Source organism: Pogoniulus pusillus, chromosome 24 (assembly GCF_015220805.1).
Source record: "Pogoniulus pusillus isolate bPogPus1 chromosome 24, bPogPus1.pri, whole genome shotgun sequence".
Taxonomy (NCBI): domain Eukaryota; kingdom Metazoa; phylum Chordata; class Aves; order Piciformes; family Lybiidae; genus Pogoniulus; species Pogoniulus pusillus.
Window position 1 is genome coordinate 10,189,337 of NC_087287.1, and position 16,571 is coordinate 10,205,907.

At 56.7% G+C, this 16,571-nt stretch overlaps 1 protein-coding gene across 4 annotated transcripts; it reads right to left on the minus strand.

Annotated features, from left to right (window-relative positions):
- Nucleotides 1–1,913: 1,913 nt before the first annotated feature.
- LOC135186094 (inner centromere protein-like) lies at nucleotides 1,914–16,497 on the minus strand. 4 transcript variants are annotated; one of them, XM_064163497.1, is made up of 20 exons: nucleotides 16,434–16,461; nucleotides 16,045–16,189; nucleotides 15,593–15,706; nucleotides 12,786–13,399; nucleotides 11,743–11,794; nucleotides 11,134–11,167; nucleotides 10,465–10,549; nucleotides 9,992–10,082; nucleotides 8,944–9,073; nucleotides 8,738–8,872; nucleotides 8,228–8,239; nucleotides 7,565–7,674; nucleotides 7,130–7,241; nucleotides 6,362–6,472; nucleotides 5,959–6,080; nucleotides 5,693–5,771; nucleotides 4,755–4,862; nucleotides 4,450–4,557; nucleotides 2,653–2,782; nucleotides 1,914–2,221 (listed from the first exon to the last, which is right to left on the minus strand). In XM_064163497.1, the coding sequence occupies exons 1-20, from the start codon at nucleotides 16,444–16,446 to the stop codon at nucleotides 2,028–2,030; spliced, it is 2,499 nt and encodes an 832-aa protein (XP_064019567.1). In that variant the 5' UTR covers nucleotides 16,447–16,461; the 3' UTR covers nucleotides 1,914–2,027. The 4 variants fall into 4 exon arrangements, with proteins under 4 accessions (XP_064019567.1, XP_064019566.1, XP_064019568.1 ...); XM_064163496.1 differs by having other exon boundaries at nucleotides 6,362–6,502; XM_064163498.1 differs by lacking the exon at nucleotides 4,755–4,862 and having other exon boundaries at nucleotides 6,362–6,502; nucleotides 16,434–16,487.
- Nucleotides 16,498–16,571: the final 74 nt, after the last annotated feature.

Genomic DNA, 16,571 nt, shown 5'->3' on the forward strand with positions numbered 1-16,571 from the left:
AGTGGTGGCAGGACCTGTGGCCCGGCTGTGGGGCTCCTCACAACACCCTCTTGGTCCCCAGCACAGTGGATCATCCACAGTAACATCCAGGGCAGCACCTCCAGCCCCAGAAACTCACCTGGCCATGAAATGGAGCTGTGGGTGAAACCAGGGCCACACAGCTTCCTGCACCAGGGAGCCGTAAGGAGAGCTGCTGGGGGGCATCACACATCCTCTCCTGTCCCCACTGCCAAGTGAGCAGGTTTCACTGGAGGACAGGCTGGAACTGCAGCAAGGGATGTGGATGTTTTCCTGGGGGCTGCTGACAAGGCCCTGCACTGGTGGGAGCAGCACCCATCAGACCACCACTGTTCCTCCTGCCAGAGCAAAGCCAGGTCAGAGGAAGGGCACTGGTGAGAACCACAACCATAGGCTGCAGCAAGCACCACATGGCCCTGTCTCAGGTATGGGCTAGATGCAGCCTAGGGCTGGGCATGGAGTCTCTCAACACCTGCCACCTTCCCTTTGTCTGAAAAAACACTCCCTGAACATTGATGAGTTTTCTCTAATTGACCTTAGCCTGACCACGCAGGGCAAAGCCCAGGGAAGGGCAATGTGCAGGCTCCTGCCAGCAGCAACAGGCTCGGTTTGGCTCCATTCAGATTGCTCTCCACCCTGCTGGAGTAAATGCTCCATAATCACAAACCAGAACTCCCAAATCCCAGCATGGTGTGGGTTGGAAGGGACCTTTAAAGGTCCTCTCATCCACCCTGCCCTGCTCCAGCAGGGTTACCCAGAGGAAGTTGTCTCAGGCTTTGGAGCTTTCACTTGACCAAGCAGCCCATGACTTGTCTCCAGTGCCTGTTCAAGTCCCCAAGGGAGAGCAGAGCCACTTGCAGCACCCAGTGAAGGTATGATGGGCCACCAGGGCAGGGTCTACCCTGAAGATGGGACACAAGAGGAGACATTTGGCTCTGTAATGGGGTGAATCTGGGGGGAGAACTGGCAAAAGCCAACCACCCTCTAGCTTTGGCTGTTTGCTCACTGGTATGCCCCCGCCTGAGCAGCACTCCAAAGCAGCTGAATCACCATGAGGTTCTCTGTGCCTTCAGCATAGCCCCCCGTGCAGCATGAGGAGGAAGGAGGCAGTGCTGAGAAAAAAGGAAAAAATAACAAAAAGAGGTGCAGAAAGGTCATGGAATGTGAGAGTCCCGAGCTGGGGGAGGGAGCTGCAGCTTCCGCAGGGCCACCGCCGCCAGGACTCCAAAAGCCTGTGGTCTGGTGGGTGCTACCTGTGCCAGCATGGAACAGAACTTGCTCATCCCCAAGTGATGGCACCATCTCCTCCTGCCACCAAACCTCTTCCATCCTGCAGCCTGGCACCTCCAGATGAAAGCCTGAGCTCCAGCTCCCATCCTCTGCCAAGGTCTGGAAGTTGTTGCCTCCTTGGTGATGTCTAACAAGGTAATTTGAGGATTACAGTGAGGGACACGAGCCAGCTGGCAGGGGACAGCTAGACCTACATGCAGAGAAGCTCAAAACAGCCCTAGAGAGCCTGGGGAAAGAGACACCAGGAAAGCAGCCCAGAGGTGGCATAGCCACCCCAAAAGCACCTGAGAGCTGTGAATGAGGTCAAAGGAGCACAGAGAACCTGAGGAAAAAGCCTCCAGGGAGAACACAAGAGAGCTTCAGTAGTGCCAAGAGAGACCTGGGAGCCCAGGAGAACACAAGAGACCTCCAGAGGAATATGGAAGAATCCAAGAAAGCCTTAGAAAGCCCCAGAGAACCCAAGAAAGCTCCCCAGAGCTGAACCAATTCATCCCTGAGCACCTAGGAATGTGCTCTAAACAAGAGGTCCTGGTAGGGACCACAGCCACCCATCTCTACCCAGCACCATCCCCGTGTCGAGGGGAAAGAGGGACACAAACACCAGGGTATATTAATAATTTATTTCTGTGCAAAACCAACCAAAACAACTTAAAATCGTAGGCAGGCACCAAGAGCACACAACCACCGCCCACGCTGCCCTCCGACAAGGCTCTGTGCCCTCAGGGTTTGAAGCTGCAGGTGGGCTGGACGCCGGGTGGGGAGTTCCAGACGGCCGAGCTGGTACGCTTGAAGTACCGAGGCTTGCTCTTGCCGAAGATGTCCTCCAGCTTGGGGCTGAGGATCAGCCCAAAGATCTCGTCCACGTCCACCGGGTGGTAGTACTGGTGCACAACGGCTTGGTTTAGCTGAGACCCTGTGGAAATAAGCACAGCAAAGACACAGAGTCGTGAGCAGGCAGATGTTGGTGCTGCTTGAGGTGCCTTTTCCCTCAGGACCCTGGCTCTCCTTCTATGTCTGGGCCACTCTCACCTGTCCAGCGAGTGCCAGCAGCAGTCTCCTGCTCTCTGCAGAGCTCTGAGCCCTGCAGGCTCTCCACTGTCCAGCAGGATGTGCTGAGTTACCAGCACACCGAACACATCCCAGACCACCTCGGTGTCCCTCAGGAGGACAAGCTGCCCCCTCGCCGGTGAGCCCCCGGGGTTCTGACAGCAGCTGCAGCTCCTCCCTGCTCAGAGCCAGCAGCTGCGGCAGCCTCGGTCTGCTGGACTCGCTCCGGGGAAGCTGGGGCTGCACTGAGTGAATCTGGAGCTTCCCGGAGAGGGATCAAAGGAAACAGACACCTACCCTCGGCCCAGGCAGGGACAGGTTTCCGGGGCTCGCTCTCATCGTCCGTGGAGTCATCACTGTTCAGATCCATCCCATAGTTGTTTGCATCCACCTTTGAGGACCCCAGGCAGGAGGAAGAGAAAGACTTCTGAAAGCAAAAGGCTCCAGTGAGGGCAGGCAGCGGAGCCACACGGGACTGGATGCCAACAGAGCCACACAGATTGACCTCAGCAAACTGTTTCTCAGAGCTCCAACAACAGTGAGAGAAACAGACACTGAAAGGTCTCAGCTCCCCCAGCAAGATGCTGCTGAGGTGTTTAGGCAGGACCCTCACTCCAATCACACATCACGAGTGAAGAGGTGAGATCCTAGTGCCACATGCTGGGCATGGAATTCCTCTGGGAAGGGAGGCAGAAGTGAGAGCCGAGGGCTGGCTCGCTAGAGCAGATTCACTCCTCTCCAGTGCCAGTTCACCTAAACACCAGCAGCTCCAAAAAGCTCACCAGGTTGTGCAGGGAATGCCTTTGAGCCACAGGTTAACTGAACACCCATCGTGTTCCCAACAGGCAGCCTGCGTGGAGATCCTCAGTAACCCCCAGAAGTGCTCAGATCCTTTTAGCTTTATGGTCCTGGCCCCTGGCTTGAGCCCTCAGCCTGCTGAAAGCTGAGCTGCAGCAGGGGCAGCTCTGCAGAGACCAGAGCTGGGACAGCTGACGGCCAAGGCCTGGCCAGGAGAACCCCTGGCTCTGCTTCACATCAGAGCTGCAGGCTGGCTCCAAGATCCTCCTTGGTCTTGTGGTGAGGAACTGGGAAGAGCAGAAGTCCTGCAGGTCTGTCCTGGTTTCAGCTGTGCTATGGATTAGTGGGATTGCACCCAGCGATCAGCTGCAGTGCTTACACCAGGCCAAGGTCTGTATGCTATGCCCTGCCAGGGAGTGGGCTGGGGGCACAGGAAGGAGACAGAGCTGGCCCAAGGGGCATTCCAGACCATAGGACATCATATGAACCTGGGGGAGCTGGCCAGGCTGGCTGCTCAGGGGCAGCAGTCAGCGGGTGGGGAGCAATGCCATTGTGCATCACTTTGCTGCCTCGAGGTTTTCCCCTCTTTTTGTTATCGTCCCTTTCATTCCTATCATTATTATTTCGTTTCATCTCAGCTATCAGACTGGTCTTATCTCCACCCACAGATTCCACTCTTCTCCTCTTTCCATTCTCCTCCCTGTCGCGCTGGGGCGGGGGGGGAGCGAGCGGCTGCGTGGTGCTCGGCTGGAAATTGGGGTTAAGCCCCAACACACATCAGCCCTCACTCCGCTCAGGGGCAGCCACTCCCTGTCCTTCCGAGCCTCCAAAGAGCACTGCAGGGGAGGTTAAGCCCTTGGCTCCCTGATCAGGCTCTTCCACGTGTTCCACAGCAGGTCTGTGTTCTCCAGAGCTCTGCCGTGAGCCATGGCTTGGAGAAGCCGGGCAGGAGGAAGCCAAATCGGGCAGCCCCAAGCCAGGGCTTCAGCCTGGCTCTCAGCTCAGCTTTTCCCCCTCCTCAGTCGCCGGCTCCAGCAGCTCCAGACGCCTCGTCGGGTGCTGCCACCCCACGGCCATCCCCAGCAGCGTCCCCAAGGTAAAACTGTTTTTCCTCCAGGTTCCCAGTGCCAAGTTCTGGGCTACGCACCACGGAGGACAGCAGAGCCCCCCTCAACCCCACCAGTCCAGGTGGGAGGATGTCATCTCCTGCCTCACCTTGGAGGGGTGATGCCGGCCCCAAGCCACAGCAGACCCCACGGACCCCTTTCTGACTGCTCCGCTGGCACCAGGACTCACCTTCATCGCTTTGCTCAGCCACGTGTCACAGGCAGCAGGCAGAGCTTCTGCTTCCTTGATTTTCTTCTCCTTTCCCAGCTGCTGGGGCTCCTGCAGAGCATCCTCCTTCTGTTAAGATGCAGGAATTAAGTCACTCTTCATTCGTGTTCACCCAAGCAAAACAACCAGACTCTCTGGAACTGAGTCAGATTTCCTGCACAACCCTTCAGCCTGCAGAGAAAACCCAGCCCCATGACTCAAGAGACGAAGCAGCTCCTGCCTTTGCTCAGGTCCAGACTAGCAAGGTCTCCAGAGCCCATGCTCACCGCTGCTGCTCTGAGCCAGGGGTTTGAAGCCACAGCAGCAAGTTCTGCTGGCTTGTCTCTCTTCTCCTGCCCAGGCAGCTGCTGCAGCAGTTTGGGGCTCTCTTCCTCCTAAACAAAGAGAAAGAAAAAACAACAAACCCTCACTGCTTAAGCTCCTTCCCAACCCAAAGCACTTTTCCAGGCATTTCTCCTGTACCACCCAGCAGGAAAGAGAGAACTGCAGGCACAGAGGTTCAGTGTCTGTCTTGTATAAGCCCACTCTAGCTCCATCAAATCAGCATTAAAATGACACAGCAAAGGGGTCTGGGTGGCACAGACCTAGGGAGCAAGAACAGCAAGAGCAAGGACAGGAGGGGTTTGTCCTTCAGAGCAGCAGCATCTAGGGGTGGAGTCTTTACTAACAAAGCAAGCAGAAGAGAGATATTGAGAGCAGAAAGAAAACACTCCTGTGACTGTGAGACAAACAGCCTGACTGAGCTGCAATGTTCTTTGTCTAGGTGCAACCGAGTCGCCTGAAGCCATGAGAGTTGTGAGGACCACAACTTCCAAACACAGCAAGGGAACGTCAGAGGAATAAATCAATCCCTGACTAATTTCCACGTGCATTTAAGTGTCACAGTGAATGTCGCTTGGAGCTGTTCCTTGAGGTGTTATTGTGTGGCTATCAGCTGTCTCGTGATGGGGCTGAGAGGACTCTCCTGCCAGAGACAAAACAGCCACAACCCTAGGGGCACCAGCAGAGCCTGTTCCAGCCCAGATCACAACACCCAGCCACGTTTGGCTTTCATCCGGTGTGTTTGTCTCCCTCTACAGTATCACAGCCCAAGCTCAGAACCTGAACGGTGCTTGAGAAGTAAGCCTGAACTTGAATCCAGCCTGTGTATTTTCTCCTCCCCAGCTCGCCAGAGAAGCTGTTCCATGACCACTTCACTCCTCACCTTTTTGTTCTTCTCAGCGAACCCCACTGGTTCCAGCTGGACTTGGAGGACCTTCTCTCTCCATCGCTGTTTGTGATCCCTGCAGAAAACCCACTCTAGTTTAGTTGGGGACCAGAGCATGTCCCTGTACCAGTCTTGTAGCCTCTTGCTTCAGCATCCTAAAGCTGGGAGCAGCCAGACCCTTGGGCCAGCCTGCTGATTTCAACAGCACTGCCTGCATGTTCTGCTTCCCCATGGCCAGTCCCTCCAGGGCAGCAAAATGATACCTCTCCTTCATGTATTCCACCTGTCGCTGCTCTACAAGACTTCTCAGTTCCCAGACCTTCTTTCCTTTCACCTCATCCTCTCTCTTCTGCAGTGGTTCTTGCTTCTCAAGATCATTTTCCTCCTGAAGAAGAAGAAATCCCTTGTAATTCCCCAGGATCAAGTGGGAAAAGGGAGGATATGAAGCAAATGCTTGGAGACAGCCTGGTCTAGCTGTACCTCATTCCTACCTCCCACATCTTGCTTCTCCCTTCTGTCCTCTCAGGCGTTCAAACCTCACACCAACCCCTAACAGACCCAAAGGTAGCTGTAACCAATCCCTATCCTCCTGGGCAGGACAGTGCACAGGTTCCCTGCTACTCCTTCCCCTCTGCACATGCAGGAGCAAGCTGGAATTGCTCTTACCCTCCTTGGCGCTTTCTGCTTCCGCGCATCAGCCTCCTCCAGCTTCTTGGACACCTTCTTCTTGCTCCGCTCCTCTGCCACCTTCTCATCCCGCAGGTGTGAGGGACGTACCTGAGAAAGCCACAGGTCTCTTCCACCACCCTGAGGACACACAAATCCTTGTCCAAACAAGAGGATGGGGATTGCTTCAGAGACCCTGTGGTGTTCCAAGAGCTGAGAACAGCCAACAAGCATCACGCCTCTACCAGATTTAGTACCAACCTCATGCAGCAAGTCCACCACTTCCTACAAGCCCTGTGAGGAGACAGCCATGGCTTGGAATGAGAGGGGAAAGGGGCAGAGACCACTACATGACTCCCAAAGCCATCCTCATGTGCTCCTCATCTTCTGGCCCTCAGTGGGGCAGACAAGGCACACAGAAGCCAAATCTGCTTGGCATGAGCACAACCCTTGCCCACTTGGCAGCTCTTTCCCAGCTCACAAGCAGAGTGTGTCTGGATGTGTACATAGCTGGTGGTGCACTGCACACAGGACAGGGGAGTGACACTGCCATGCTCCTCAGGAGCTGTGTGTCAGAGAAGGAACGTTCAGAACCACTACAAAGCTTGAGCAGAAAAGCCTTCCCCAGACAGGTAGAACTGCAGTGGCTCGGGCCCAGGCTTGCCCACTCCCTGGTCAGTGACAGCAGCAGACCCATGGCTGCATGGATCACACCAGCTGCCACCTCCTGGTTTTGCAGCTCCTGCCAAGGGCTACCCAGTTTCTCACCTTCTCATCACTCTGCAGTATCTTCTGCTCCATCCTCCTCTTCTTCTCCTCCTCCATTTGCTCCACCCGCTCCTTAGCCTGCAGCGCCTTCCTCAGCCGCTCTTCCCTCTTCCTGGGGCCAGAGGGGCTGTCAGCTCCCTGCCCTGCACCCAGGGTGATGGGGAGCAGGGGCCTGCTGAGGGTCATGGCTCCTGGGCCTTTCCTGCCCCAGCTGAGCTCCAGCATGCTCCTGGGCTAAGCTCAGGCATCAGCAGTTGCTTTGCACCAACACAGAGCAAGAGCTCTCTGCCATGATCATCAGGGCTTGGGGTGCCCAGGCAGCACTGTCTGCAATGTGCCCCTTCCACATGGTGGGCACAGAGCTGGGCACAGCCATGCTGCCAGCTCCCAGGCAGCCCAGTGCTGAAGAGGCAGGAGCTAAGGGACTCAACTCACTGCCTCATTTCTGCCTGACGCCGTCTTTTCTCCTCCTCCACTTTCTTCCTCCTCTGTTCCTCAGCCTCCTGCTTCTTTCTGAGGCTTTCCAGCCTCTGCCGCTCCCTCTCCTGACAAAGAAGAGTTCAAGCTGTACCCACTGCTAGGGCCTGTGCCCATCCTTGGGCTGCTGGTGTCCAGCCAGCCAGGGGACAGGCAGCTGCCTGCTGTGGTTACCCACAGCCATGGAAGGAAACAAAGAGCAGGGAAGAAATACCATGGGTTTGGTAACAGTGCTGGCCCAGCTACGGAGAGTGGCAGGAGGGCATCACCTCGGTGCCCCAGTTGCAGGGCAAAGGAAGAGCTCTGGGGACAGGTAGCCACCTGCAGCTACTGCTCCTTTTCTGGGACAGCATCACCTCCATGAGCAGCAGTGAGAGCAGGGCAGAAGGAATACAGAGGCAGCCTTGCCAAGGCCAAAAGGCTTCCCAGCAGGTCCCAGTGCCAACAGAACACACCTCAGAAAGGCCTTGCCAGAGAGACCCTGCCACCCCACCACTGCTGGGCCTCCTGGCCTGTCTGTGTCCATCCACACAGAGCTGTGTGGATGCCAGAATGAGAGAAGTGCTCGTGAGGCAGGAGCACAGCCTTGCCCAGCCCCTGCTATCACAGGTGTCTACTTACAACAAAGTCTCCCTGTAGAGAAGAGAGAGAAAATAAACAAGACTGAGGCTTTGGAAGTGACACCAGACCCCCCCCCCCCCCCCCCCCCCCCCCCCCTCACAGCACATCCATACCGTGGGTAGCTGCACCCACAGTGCCTGTCTCTTGGCCCCACACAAGACACTTTCCCACTGCACAGAGAAGAGCTCCCCACTTCCCCCTGGCTCCGCAGCCCCAAACTATGAAGCATCTCCACCAACCACTGATGGAGCACCTGAGCCCTCTCTGCCTGAGGAAGGTTTGAAAGCTGGTGCTAAAGACCCTCAGTCAGTGCTGGTGTGTGGACAGGTGACCCACGGCAGCACCCCACAGTGTCCCTCCCCTGGGGATGCTGCAGTGGAGCTGCAAGGGCAGCTCACCCTGACCAGCAGAGGATCAGAGGTGTTCACGCTTCTGGAAGCCAACACTTCCCCCCTGCTCCCCCAGACAGGATCCTCCACCCCAGCCCTGCAAGGGAAGAGGGGCTCTGACCTTGACATTGGGCCTGGTGGGGGTGTTGCGCCTGATGAAGCTCTTGATGCCCCCACCCTGCCCAGAGGGCCCCGGGCTGGCCAGCAGCTGGTTGTGCTGCACAGCCTGCAGGAAGTTCTTCAGTGGCCTGACCACCTGCGAGGGGACACAAGAGGTGAGAACTTGCCCCCGGGCAAGGAAAGCACGGGGCCAGAGCACCCACTCACCTTGCTGGCTGGGGAGGAGGAAGATGGGGTCTGGTTTGCTGAACTCTTCTGCTTGTCATCCAGTGGGGACAGGACGTGACGCTGTGGCCTGCTCCAGAGGGCACCCACTGCCTGCCTGCAGGTTCTTGTCCTGGTGGTGTCAGCAAGAGGCACCTTAGCTGACCAGCATGCTTCCCATTGGGCCCCAAGCTGTTTCAGACTCCCCTGGGCTTGCTCACTGCTAGTGGAGGACAGGGACCTCCTGTGACCACAGCCAGGCCTAGGGCAGGCACATAATTGAAGGGCACACACCATGGGCAGGGCCCTCCCAAGCTCTGGAGCAGCACAACATCTTGCTCACTCTGCTTCTCCACCCTGAGCCCCAGGGAGCAAGACAGCTTGGCTGTGTTTGGTGCTATCAGCCCAGCTCACCTCCCCTGCTTTGCAAGCACTCTGGACACTTAGATTTACCCATGTAAGAAGCCCCTCATTGGCACCTCCCAGTGCCAGGGAGAAATGTTTGCCTCAGTGCACAGCCAGGGCCCAGCTCCACAGTTGCCCTGAGGAAGGCAGCAGGTCTTGACCCATGTGAGATCTGAGGTCATTGTCACTCCAGAAAATTGACCCCAGCACAGGCAGCAGCAGAGACCAAGGGCAAAGCTAAAGGCAGCTGAAACCTCAGGTGGAACAGCAGGCAGTGAAGATACAGGTCAGGTGTCCCAGACACTTACACAAGAGGTGAATGAGCTCAGTCACATTCTCACACTGCCTCCTGACACCACTCCTTGAGCAGCAGCTCAGAGTCTGAGCTAAGTGTCTCACCTCCATCACCCTCACTGCCTTGTGCCCAAGCTCATGTGTCTGCTTCCCAACAGACCTGTGGCCCTGACCCAAAACTGGCTCAAGGAGCCACAAGAGACTCCCAGGAGGCAAGGTTTGGCCAAAGAAGACTTCAAACCCACGGTGGCAGTGTGATGGCAAAGGTAAAGGAACCACCCCCCAGAGCTTGTCTACAGCTGCAAAGGTCCCTCCAGCCCAGTGGCTCATTCTCCTCACGACTGTCTCATACCATGTGTGTGGGGGGTTCTCCTGGGGCTTGGCACAGTGAGGTGGTTCCTGGCTCTCTTTCTGGGGCTCACTGCTCAGACCAGCACAGCTTCCTGTGAAGAAACCTGCAGTTAGCACCATAAGCAAGTCACCTGTGGAGCCCAAGCATGCTCAGAGCCCCCTGGATGCCACCCAAAGTAGGTGCTGGAACAGAGTATTGCACTCTCTGGAAGATTCCAGGTCTAGGAACAATCTGTTCCAGGTATCCTGCTTGCCACAGTAAGACTGAGGTTGGCCAGGACCCAGTGACAAGATGTCTTTGCTTATCTAACTGCATGTCCCCCACCTCCAGGAGATCAGAAGTTTGCCTGGGAGATTATCCTGCCTGCCCAGAGATGGCTTGGTCTCAACACGAGCCCTACATGCCCCACAGACCCTGCTCTTTGAGTGCCTTTGGGCCTTCACTCAAGGAATGCCTCAGCAGCTCCAAGTTACCTTCCTGGTGCTGAGGAACGGAGCACTGAGCAAAGGGGCTGGCAGCCTGCATGCTTCTGCTCGAGGCAGGGATGTCATCAGGAGCCTGCAGGAGAAGGGAACAAGCGTGCCCTTAGCAGCTGCTCCCAAAAAACCCAAGGAGCTTTTGAGATCTGCTGAGCTGCCACCACCCCAACCTGGAGCAGAGCCACCTGACAGCAGCAGCAGCTGCAGAGCAGCCCCAGCTCAGCTGGGTCCCAGCACGGACACAGGAGGTGCTCTGCCAGCCCAGAGGAGGGGATGGGTTTCTCTGTCCTGCTGCAGGTGGCCAAGGTAAGCAGTTACCTCCAAGTGTCCCCCTTGTTTCTGCAGCTCAGACCAGCCACACCACAGGACACACCAGCACTGTGCCCAGCTTGCTGCCTGCTGGGCACCTGGCTGAGCACCTCCAAGTGCTCCATCTTGAAGAGGCCTTATCAGGGTATGACATGTCTCTTCCCACCAGGAGCAAAACAGCTGCCCAAGCTCCTGTAGGGAGCACCAACCAACCTGTCAGCACCTTCACTGAGCTCGAAGGACATGGCAGGACAATCCCTGGCCACATTTCTTGCTCCAAAGACAAGGCTCAAAAAACACTAACCCAGGCATGAAGATGATCAGAGAAGTTGCAGGCTTCTCTTTAGAACTTACCTCTACACCTGGGGGGTTGGGTTCCAGCCTGGGTCTGTAAGAAAAGAGCCACTTTAATTATTTCAGCTCCTTAAAGGGCGAGTTATGGGGGTGAGGTGTGATGGAGCCAGCCTAGGGGGCCCTGGGGACATGCAGGTCAATCTGAGCACATCCAGAGGAACAGCAACCATTCCAGCCAGGCCACAGAGACTCCACCACACACCAAACTAAAGAGGTCCACAGAGCAGGTAAAGAGGAAGCTCCAGGAGCTGTAGGCAGAGATCTGTCCACCTCCCAGGTCAGAGCACTGCTGAATGCTCTCCAGCACCACCAGACATCCAGAAGCCAGTTACAGCCAGGGATCCCAGGACAGAATTCCCATGCTGCTGGCCTGTACCAAGTCTTGTGGCATGGGCTAGGCCCCACCTAACACAGTGTTTGACCTTGTCATGCTCTGAGCAGACTTCTGAAGGGCAGAGCTGGGCCTGAGCAGCATGCACTTGGAGATATCACCCCACCAAGGGACATCACCACCTGAGCAGCCTGCGAGAGAACCAGTCCTGGGACACCAAACTGACCTCGCAGGGTGCTGGGGGATTATTGCCTACCTGTTCTCCATGCCAGCCTCACCTGGTGCTGCTAGTCACATCATCTTCCACAACCCCCTCCACAGAGCTTTGGCCTGGAGGAGAAAAGCATCAGCTGCTGTAGGGAGCTCAGCCTGAGGCTTCCCCACAGCCACAGCACATGGTGCTGGAGCTCAGGTCTCAGCAGGCTTCCCTCTCAGATTGCTCATCCCAGCTTTCCACACCAGCACCACCACCTCCCCCAGTGCCACTGACAAACTGGTGTGGGCTGGGGAGGTAGAGCAGCAGCTCCTCTGCCTGCTCCAGCTGCACAAGCAGCCTCCTGCCTGTGTCAGAGGCAGCACTTCCCAGTCCACGACTGCAGCTCCTGCTCCCCACGCGGCTCTGTGCGGATCTGGGGGGGGGCTGGGCTGACTTCACCCCCCAGCATCACTCAGCTCAGTGTGACAAGTGCCTGGATACAGCAATTCAAAGCTGGCAGCCAGGCACCATGGGCCTCCTTGCTTCAGCAGCAGCTACCCTGGCTTCAGAAGGAAGGATCTGAGGGTCCAAACAAGAGCCTCACAGAGTGGCAGAAACAGGGGACGTGAGGAAATTGGTGCCACCAAGAACAGCCTGGATGCCTCAGCCTCCTTCCCTCCCATGGACTGGTTCTCAGTCCAGTCACTCCCTCTCACCCAACACACATTTAGGCCCCTCTGCCAACTTCATCCCACTTCCAGGGCTGGAGACACTGGGCTGCTAGAGATTTTTAGAGCTGGGAGATCAAAGACAGCTAAGGTTCTGTTCAGGAACCTCTATCCAGCCACCTCTGAGGAGCCAAACCACACCTGTGGCTGGATCCAGCCAGACCACATTTTTCTTGGCTCTTTGCCTTCCACCACCTGGTGACCCAACCTCCATCCTGTGCCCCAGCAGAACCTCCTTCAGCTTCTGCAGCAAAACAGGACCCAGCAGCAGGCAAAGGGCCTGAAGAGCATGGCAGAAGCCAACGGCTGCATGCCAGAAGACCAAGAGGTGGAGCACCCCCGGCCCAAAGCTGGGGCTGAGGGCACACAGGCCAGCACTGGGGCTGCAGGGACTCACAGCTTGAGGATGAGGAGGACTCTCTTGCTGCTGCCTTCCTGGAGATGCCCCTGCTGACAGACCTGTGGATGATGCTCTTCCTCCTGCTGCCCAGCGAGCGTCTCCCTGCCAGGGAGGCTCTGCGGCTCCTTCGGTGCCCCGAGCAGCGGCGTGGGTCTGGTCTCCCTGGGGTTGCTTTGCTGTTGGAGTCCTGGAGGGGCAGGCCTTGAGGAGACTGATGTCTGTGGAGCATTGCAGCATCTCCAGCAGCCTTGGGAGTGGAGGTTCTGACTGTTCCGGGACTCTCCTCCTCCCTGGCTGTAGAGATGGCAGCCATAGGAGAGGCCTCAGGCAGCTCAGGGGCTGCATTCCCCCAGGGCACCTGCTCCCTAGTGCCAGCCTCACAGGGGGCACCCTGAGGACCCGTCTCCACCACAGGAACTGGTGCTTCTGGTGGCTGTGTTCCAGTCAGCACTGGGCACTCAGCTGCAAGGCTGGCCTGGGGCTCCACCGAGCAGCTGGGTGTGGGCACCTCTGCCTCCTGGCTGGGGTCCTGGGGTGGCAGTTTGCTGAGGCGCCGCTGGGAACTTGGCTTGGACAGCCCTAGCTTGGTGCTGCTTCTCCTCCTGGACGACCTTAAACAAACACAAGTGCAAATGAAGCCACAGAGGAACGTCCTAGTCCCAAGTGACTTAGAGAGAGGATGAGGCAGACAAGTTCTGGGGTGAGTCTGGAAGCTTCTTCCTCAGCACTCCCCCTCACAGCCCTTCTCTGATCACTGGTGACATGTAGGAACTGGACCTGGAGAGCTCCAGATGCCCTCTGGCAGATCTAGATTCGGATTTTTCTGGAACTCTTTAGGATTTGCTGCTGGTTGCAGCCGGTAATCCACAGTGCCAGGCAGAGCTGACACCAGAGGACAGTAAAGTCACTCTGAAGCCACTAGCTCCTCCCTGTCTGCCTTCAGCAAAGCAGAGACACCCACACTGGAGGGACATCAATGTCTCCCACAACTGGCTCTGGTGGGGGAGCCTCCTCGGCAGGAAGCCACAAGCAGACCCCGACCTGTGGGGAGGCAGAGCCTGGGTGAGCACCCACAGCTCTGAGGGCAGGGAACAGGCTGGGCATGCAGCCATGCAGAGCCCAGCACAGGGAACCCAGGGAAACAACCACACCCTCCTGCAGCTGGGACTCAGGAATTGCCTGAATCAGTTACTTAAGAAAAAATGATCTGGTATGGTAACCACCTCCACCTGAGCAGACAGACAGAGGCCTGGGGAACTCAATCAGTGAGATCCTCCCTGCCGTGTTAGGCAACTTTCCAGGAGGGGATGGAGCCATGCCAAGAGCCAAGAGAGCAGGTGGAAAAACCCACACCCAAAGAAAGCAGCTTCTGATGCCAGAGGGACCCAGTGGCAGTCAGGTGAAGGTGGAGACTGGAGATGAGAAGGAGAGCTGATGTGGAAGCAGAGAACACAGCTGAGAAAGCCACTGTGGTGTAGGAACAAAGTGTTCCAGCCCCAGAGCCTTGTCCTACTCCTAGGGTTCAAGTTGAGACCCTCTGCCCTCCTCCTTCCAGCCTTGCTCTCTTCATTGCACGTCCTGACCTCCAGCAACAAGAGGGCCTTTTCACTAGAACCAGCAAAACAGACTCATTGGGAAATGAGTAATTAACCACTAAGCTAAGAAATGGGGTTTAAAATACACACAGAGAAGACAGCAAGAACAATGGCCTGGTCCTGCAGGGCAGACACAATGGGCTGAGCTGCAGGACCAGCTTCCTGTTAACACCCACCTGGGCTTTTTGTAACATCAGCAGATCTGCCTCAAAACGAAGCTTAAATTAGGAGAAAGTACAGTCGAGGCTTGTCTGCCCCAGGGGAGCAATCCAGCGGATGGCTGGAAACCCACTAAAGAGCTCTCCCTGCTTAAGTGGCTGCTCCTCCTGCACCATGAACTTCCCAGCACTTCCTCACCATTCCTGCTGCTCTCTTCACCCTCTGTGACTGGTTCCCAATAGACTTTTAGCTCTAACTCCTCCCCACCAACTTCTGGGCTCTTTTTTTCACCCTGTTTATCACAACTTAAGCGCCTTAACACATGAACTGTTCACTTCTGCACAGCCAGAGATGAGGGTTGAGCCACTCTACAACAGCTTCTCAGCACAGCTTATCTCAGGGAAGGTTTCCTCAACCACCTTGTGCTGGCCATGAGAGTCAACTAACAGTGCCACGTTGAGGGAGCAAATCAGCCTCATAGACAGCCTCGATCACAATTGCACCATCCTGCCCTCACATGTGCCTGCAGGCAGCTTCTGTCTGCTCAGGGACCCCTTGGAAAGCCTCACCTATAGCCGGTTCTAAGCAAATCACTTGGAATCTCCTCTCCAGTTTCACCACTACTGCCTGTGAGCCTCTCTGCCTGCCAGCTCAACCAAGCACCTTCTCCTGCACCTCACAGGCAGCAAGCTCCACTCACAGGTTTCCTCAGGCAGCGGCACAAGACTGAAGGCAGTGAACACCAGGAGCCACCTCGGGCCAAAAGTCACGCTGAGAACAAACCAAACGCAACACAAAGCCAAAGAGACAAGAAAGCAGAACGTTTGCTGGTCCTCGTTTCCAGCCAGGAAAGAAAAACCCAAACACAACAAGTGAAGGAGACCAGCCGGCTCTACCCCACACCTTCCCCAGAATCAAAGTGCTGATTGATCACAACAAGCCCTCTCAAACCTATTTGCTAACTGTTGTAGGTTCCTTCCTGGAAACAGTCCCTGTTTTGTTTGGCTGTTAAACAGAGGCAGCGGAGCCAGCCCAACCCACCTCACCTACCTCCTCCTGCTGGGCTCCTTACTGTCCTCTTTCAGGCAGGAGGGTTGCCTTTTCTTGGGACGCCTCCTCTGGGAGGGTGTTTTGGACATTAATTCGGGTTCAGCCCCAAAGTTGCTGTTGAGCAGACAAACACAGAAGGCAGCGATTGCTTACCCCTTGCCACAAATACTGCTACCCGCAAAACAAAGGTCACCCCTGGAGGATAAACGCTGGGTGCGAAACGAGCCAGGGCGCTGCACCAGCTGCCTGGTGGTGAGGCTCGGACTCCGCTGCTGAACCCACAGCTACGGCACATTACAGTTGCCCAGCTTTGAAACCCAGCGCCCGCCGGGCTCTTTACGCTGAGGCCAGCTCCCCAGCAGCTAGGAACACCCACAGAAGCAGGTTCCGAAGCACGGAGTGCTCAGTCAAGGCTCTGGAGATGGAGAAAGCCCCCCGAAGGCAGCCCCTACCTATCCAACATCCTCATGCCCTGCTCCTCGACCTCCCGCAGCCAGACCAAGTGCTTGTGCTCAGCATCATGGAGGAATCGGGACAGCCTCTGCTTGCACACCTCCAGCAGCTGCAGGGGGCCGTTAGTCTCCGCCATAGCCCTGCCTGAAACAGAGGGAGGACACAAGCCCGGAGGACACCCGGGGACACTGCACTGGGTGGGAGCAGTAGCACCGGTCCGCCTCCCGCCTCAGCGTAGGGTGTGATGGCAGGTGGGGCTCGCTGCTACACCCCGGGCGGGCTCAGGCTCCAAAAACCGCCCCAGTGCCCCCCATGCTGCTCCCCAGCAGACAGAGCAGACCCGGACCTGCCTCACCGCTACCCAAACCCCCACCGGCAGCCCACTCACAGCGTGCCCCCATCAGTCCGGCCCAGGCCAATCACAGCGCGGATTGCCCCAAGCATGCCTTTTACTGGCTGCTGCCCACATCCATCACTTCTGCTCCTCAAAGCCCCCGCAGCCCATTTGTTGGCCTCCCCAAGCCCC

Coding starts and splice junctions, on each gene's coding strand:
- LOC135186094 (XM_064163496.1), bottom strand. Junction 13,400..15,592: donor AAGGAGCCCAGCAGGAGGAG/GTAGGTGAGGTG, acceptor TGTTTGTTTAAG/GTCGTCCAGGAGGAGAAGCA. Junction 6,081..6,361: donor AGCAGAAAGCGCCAAGGAGG/GTAAGAGCAATT, acceptor CTTCTTCTTCAG/GAGGAAAATGATCTTGAGAA.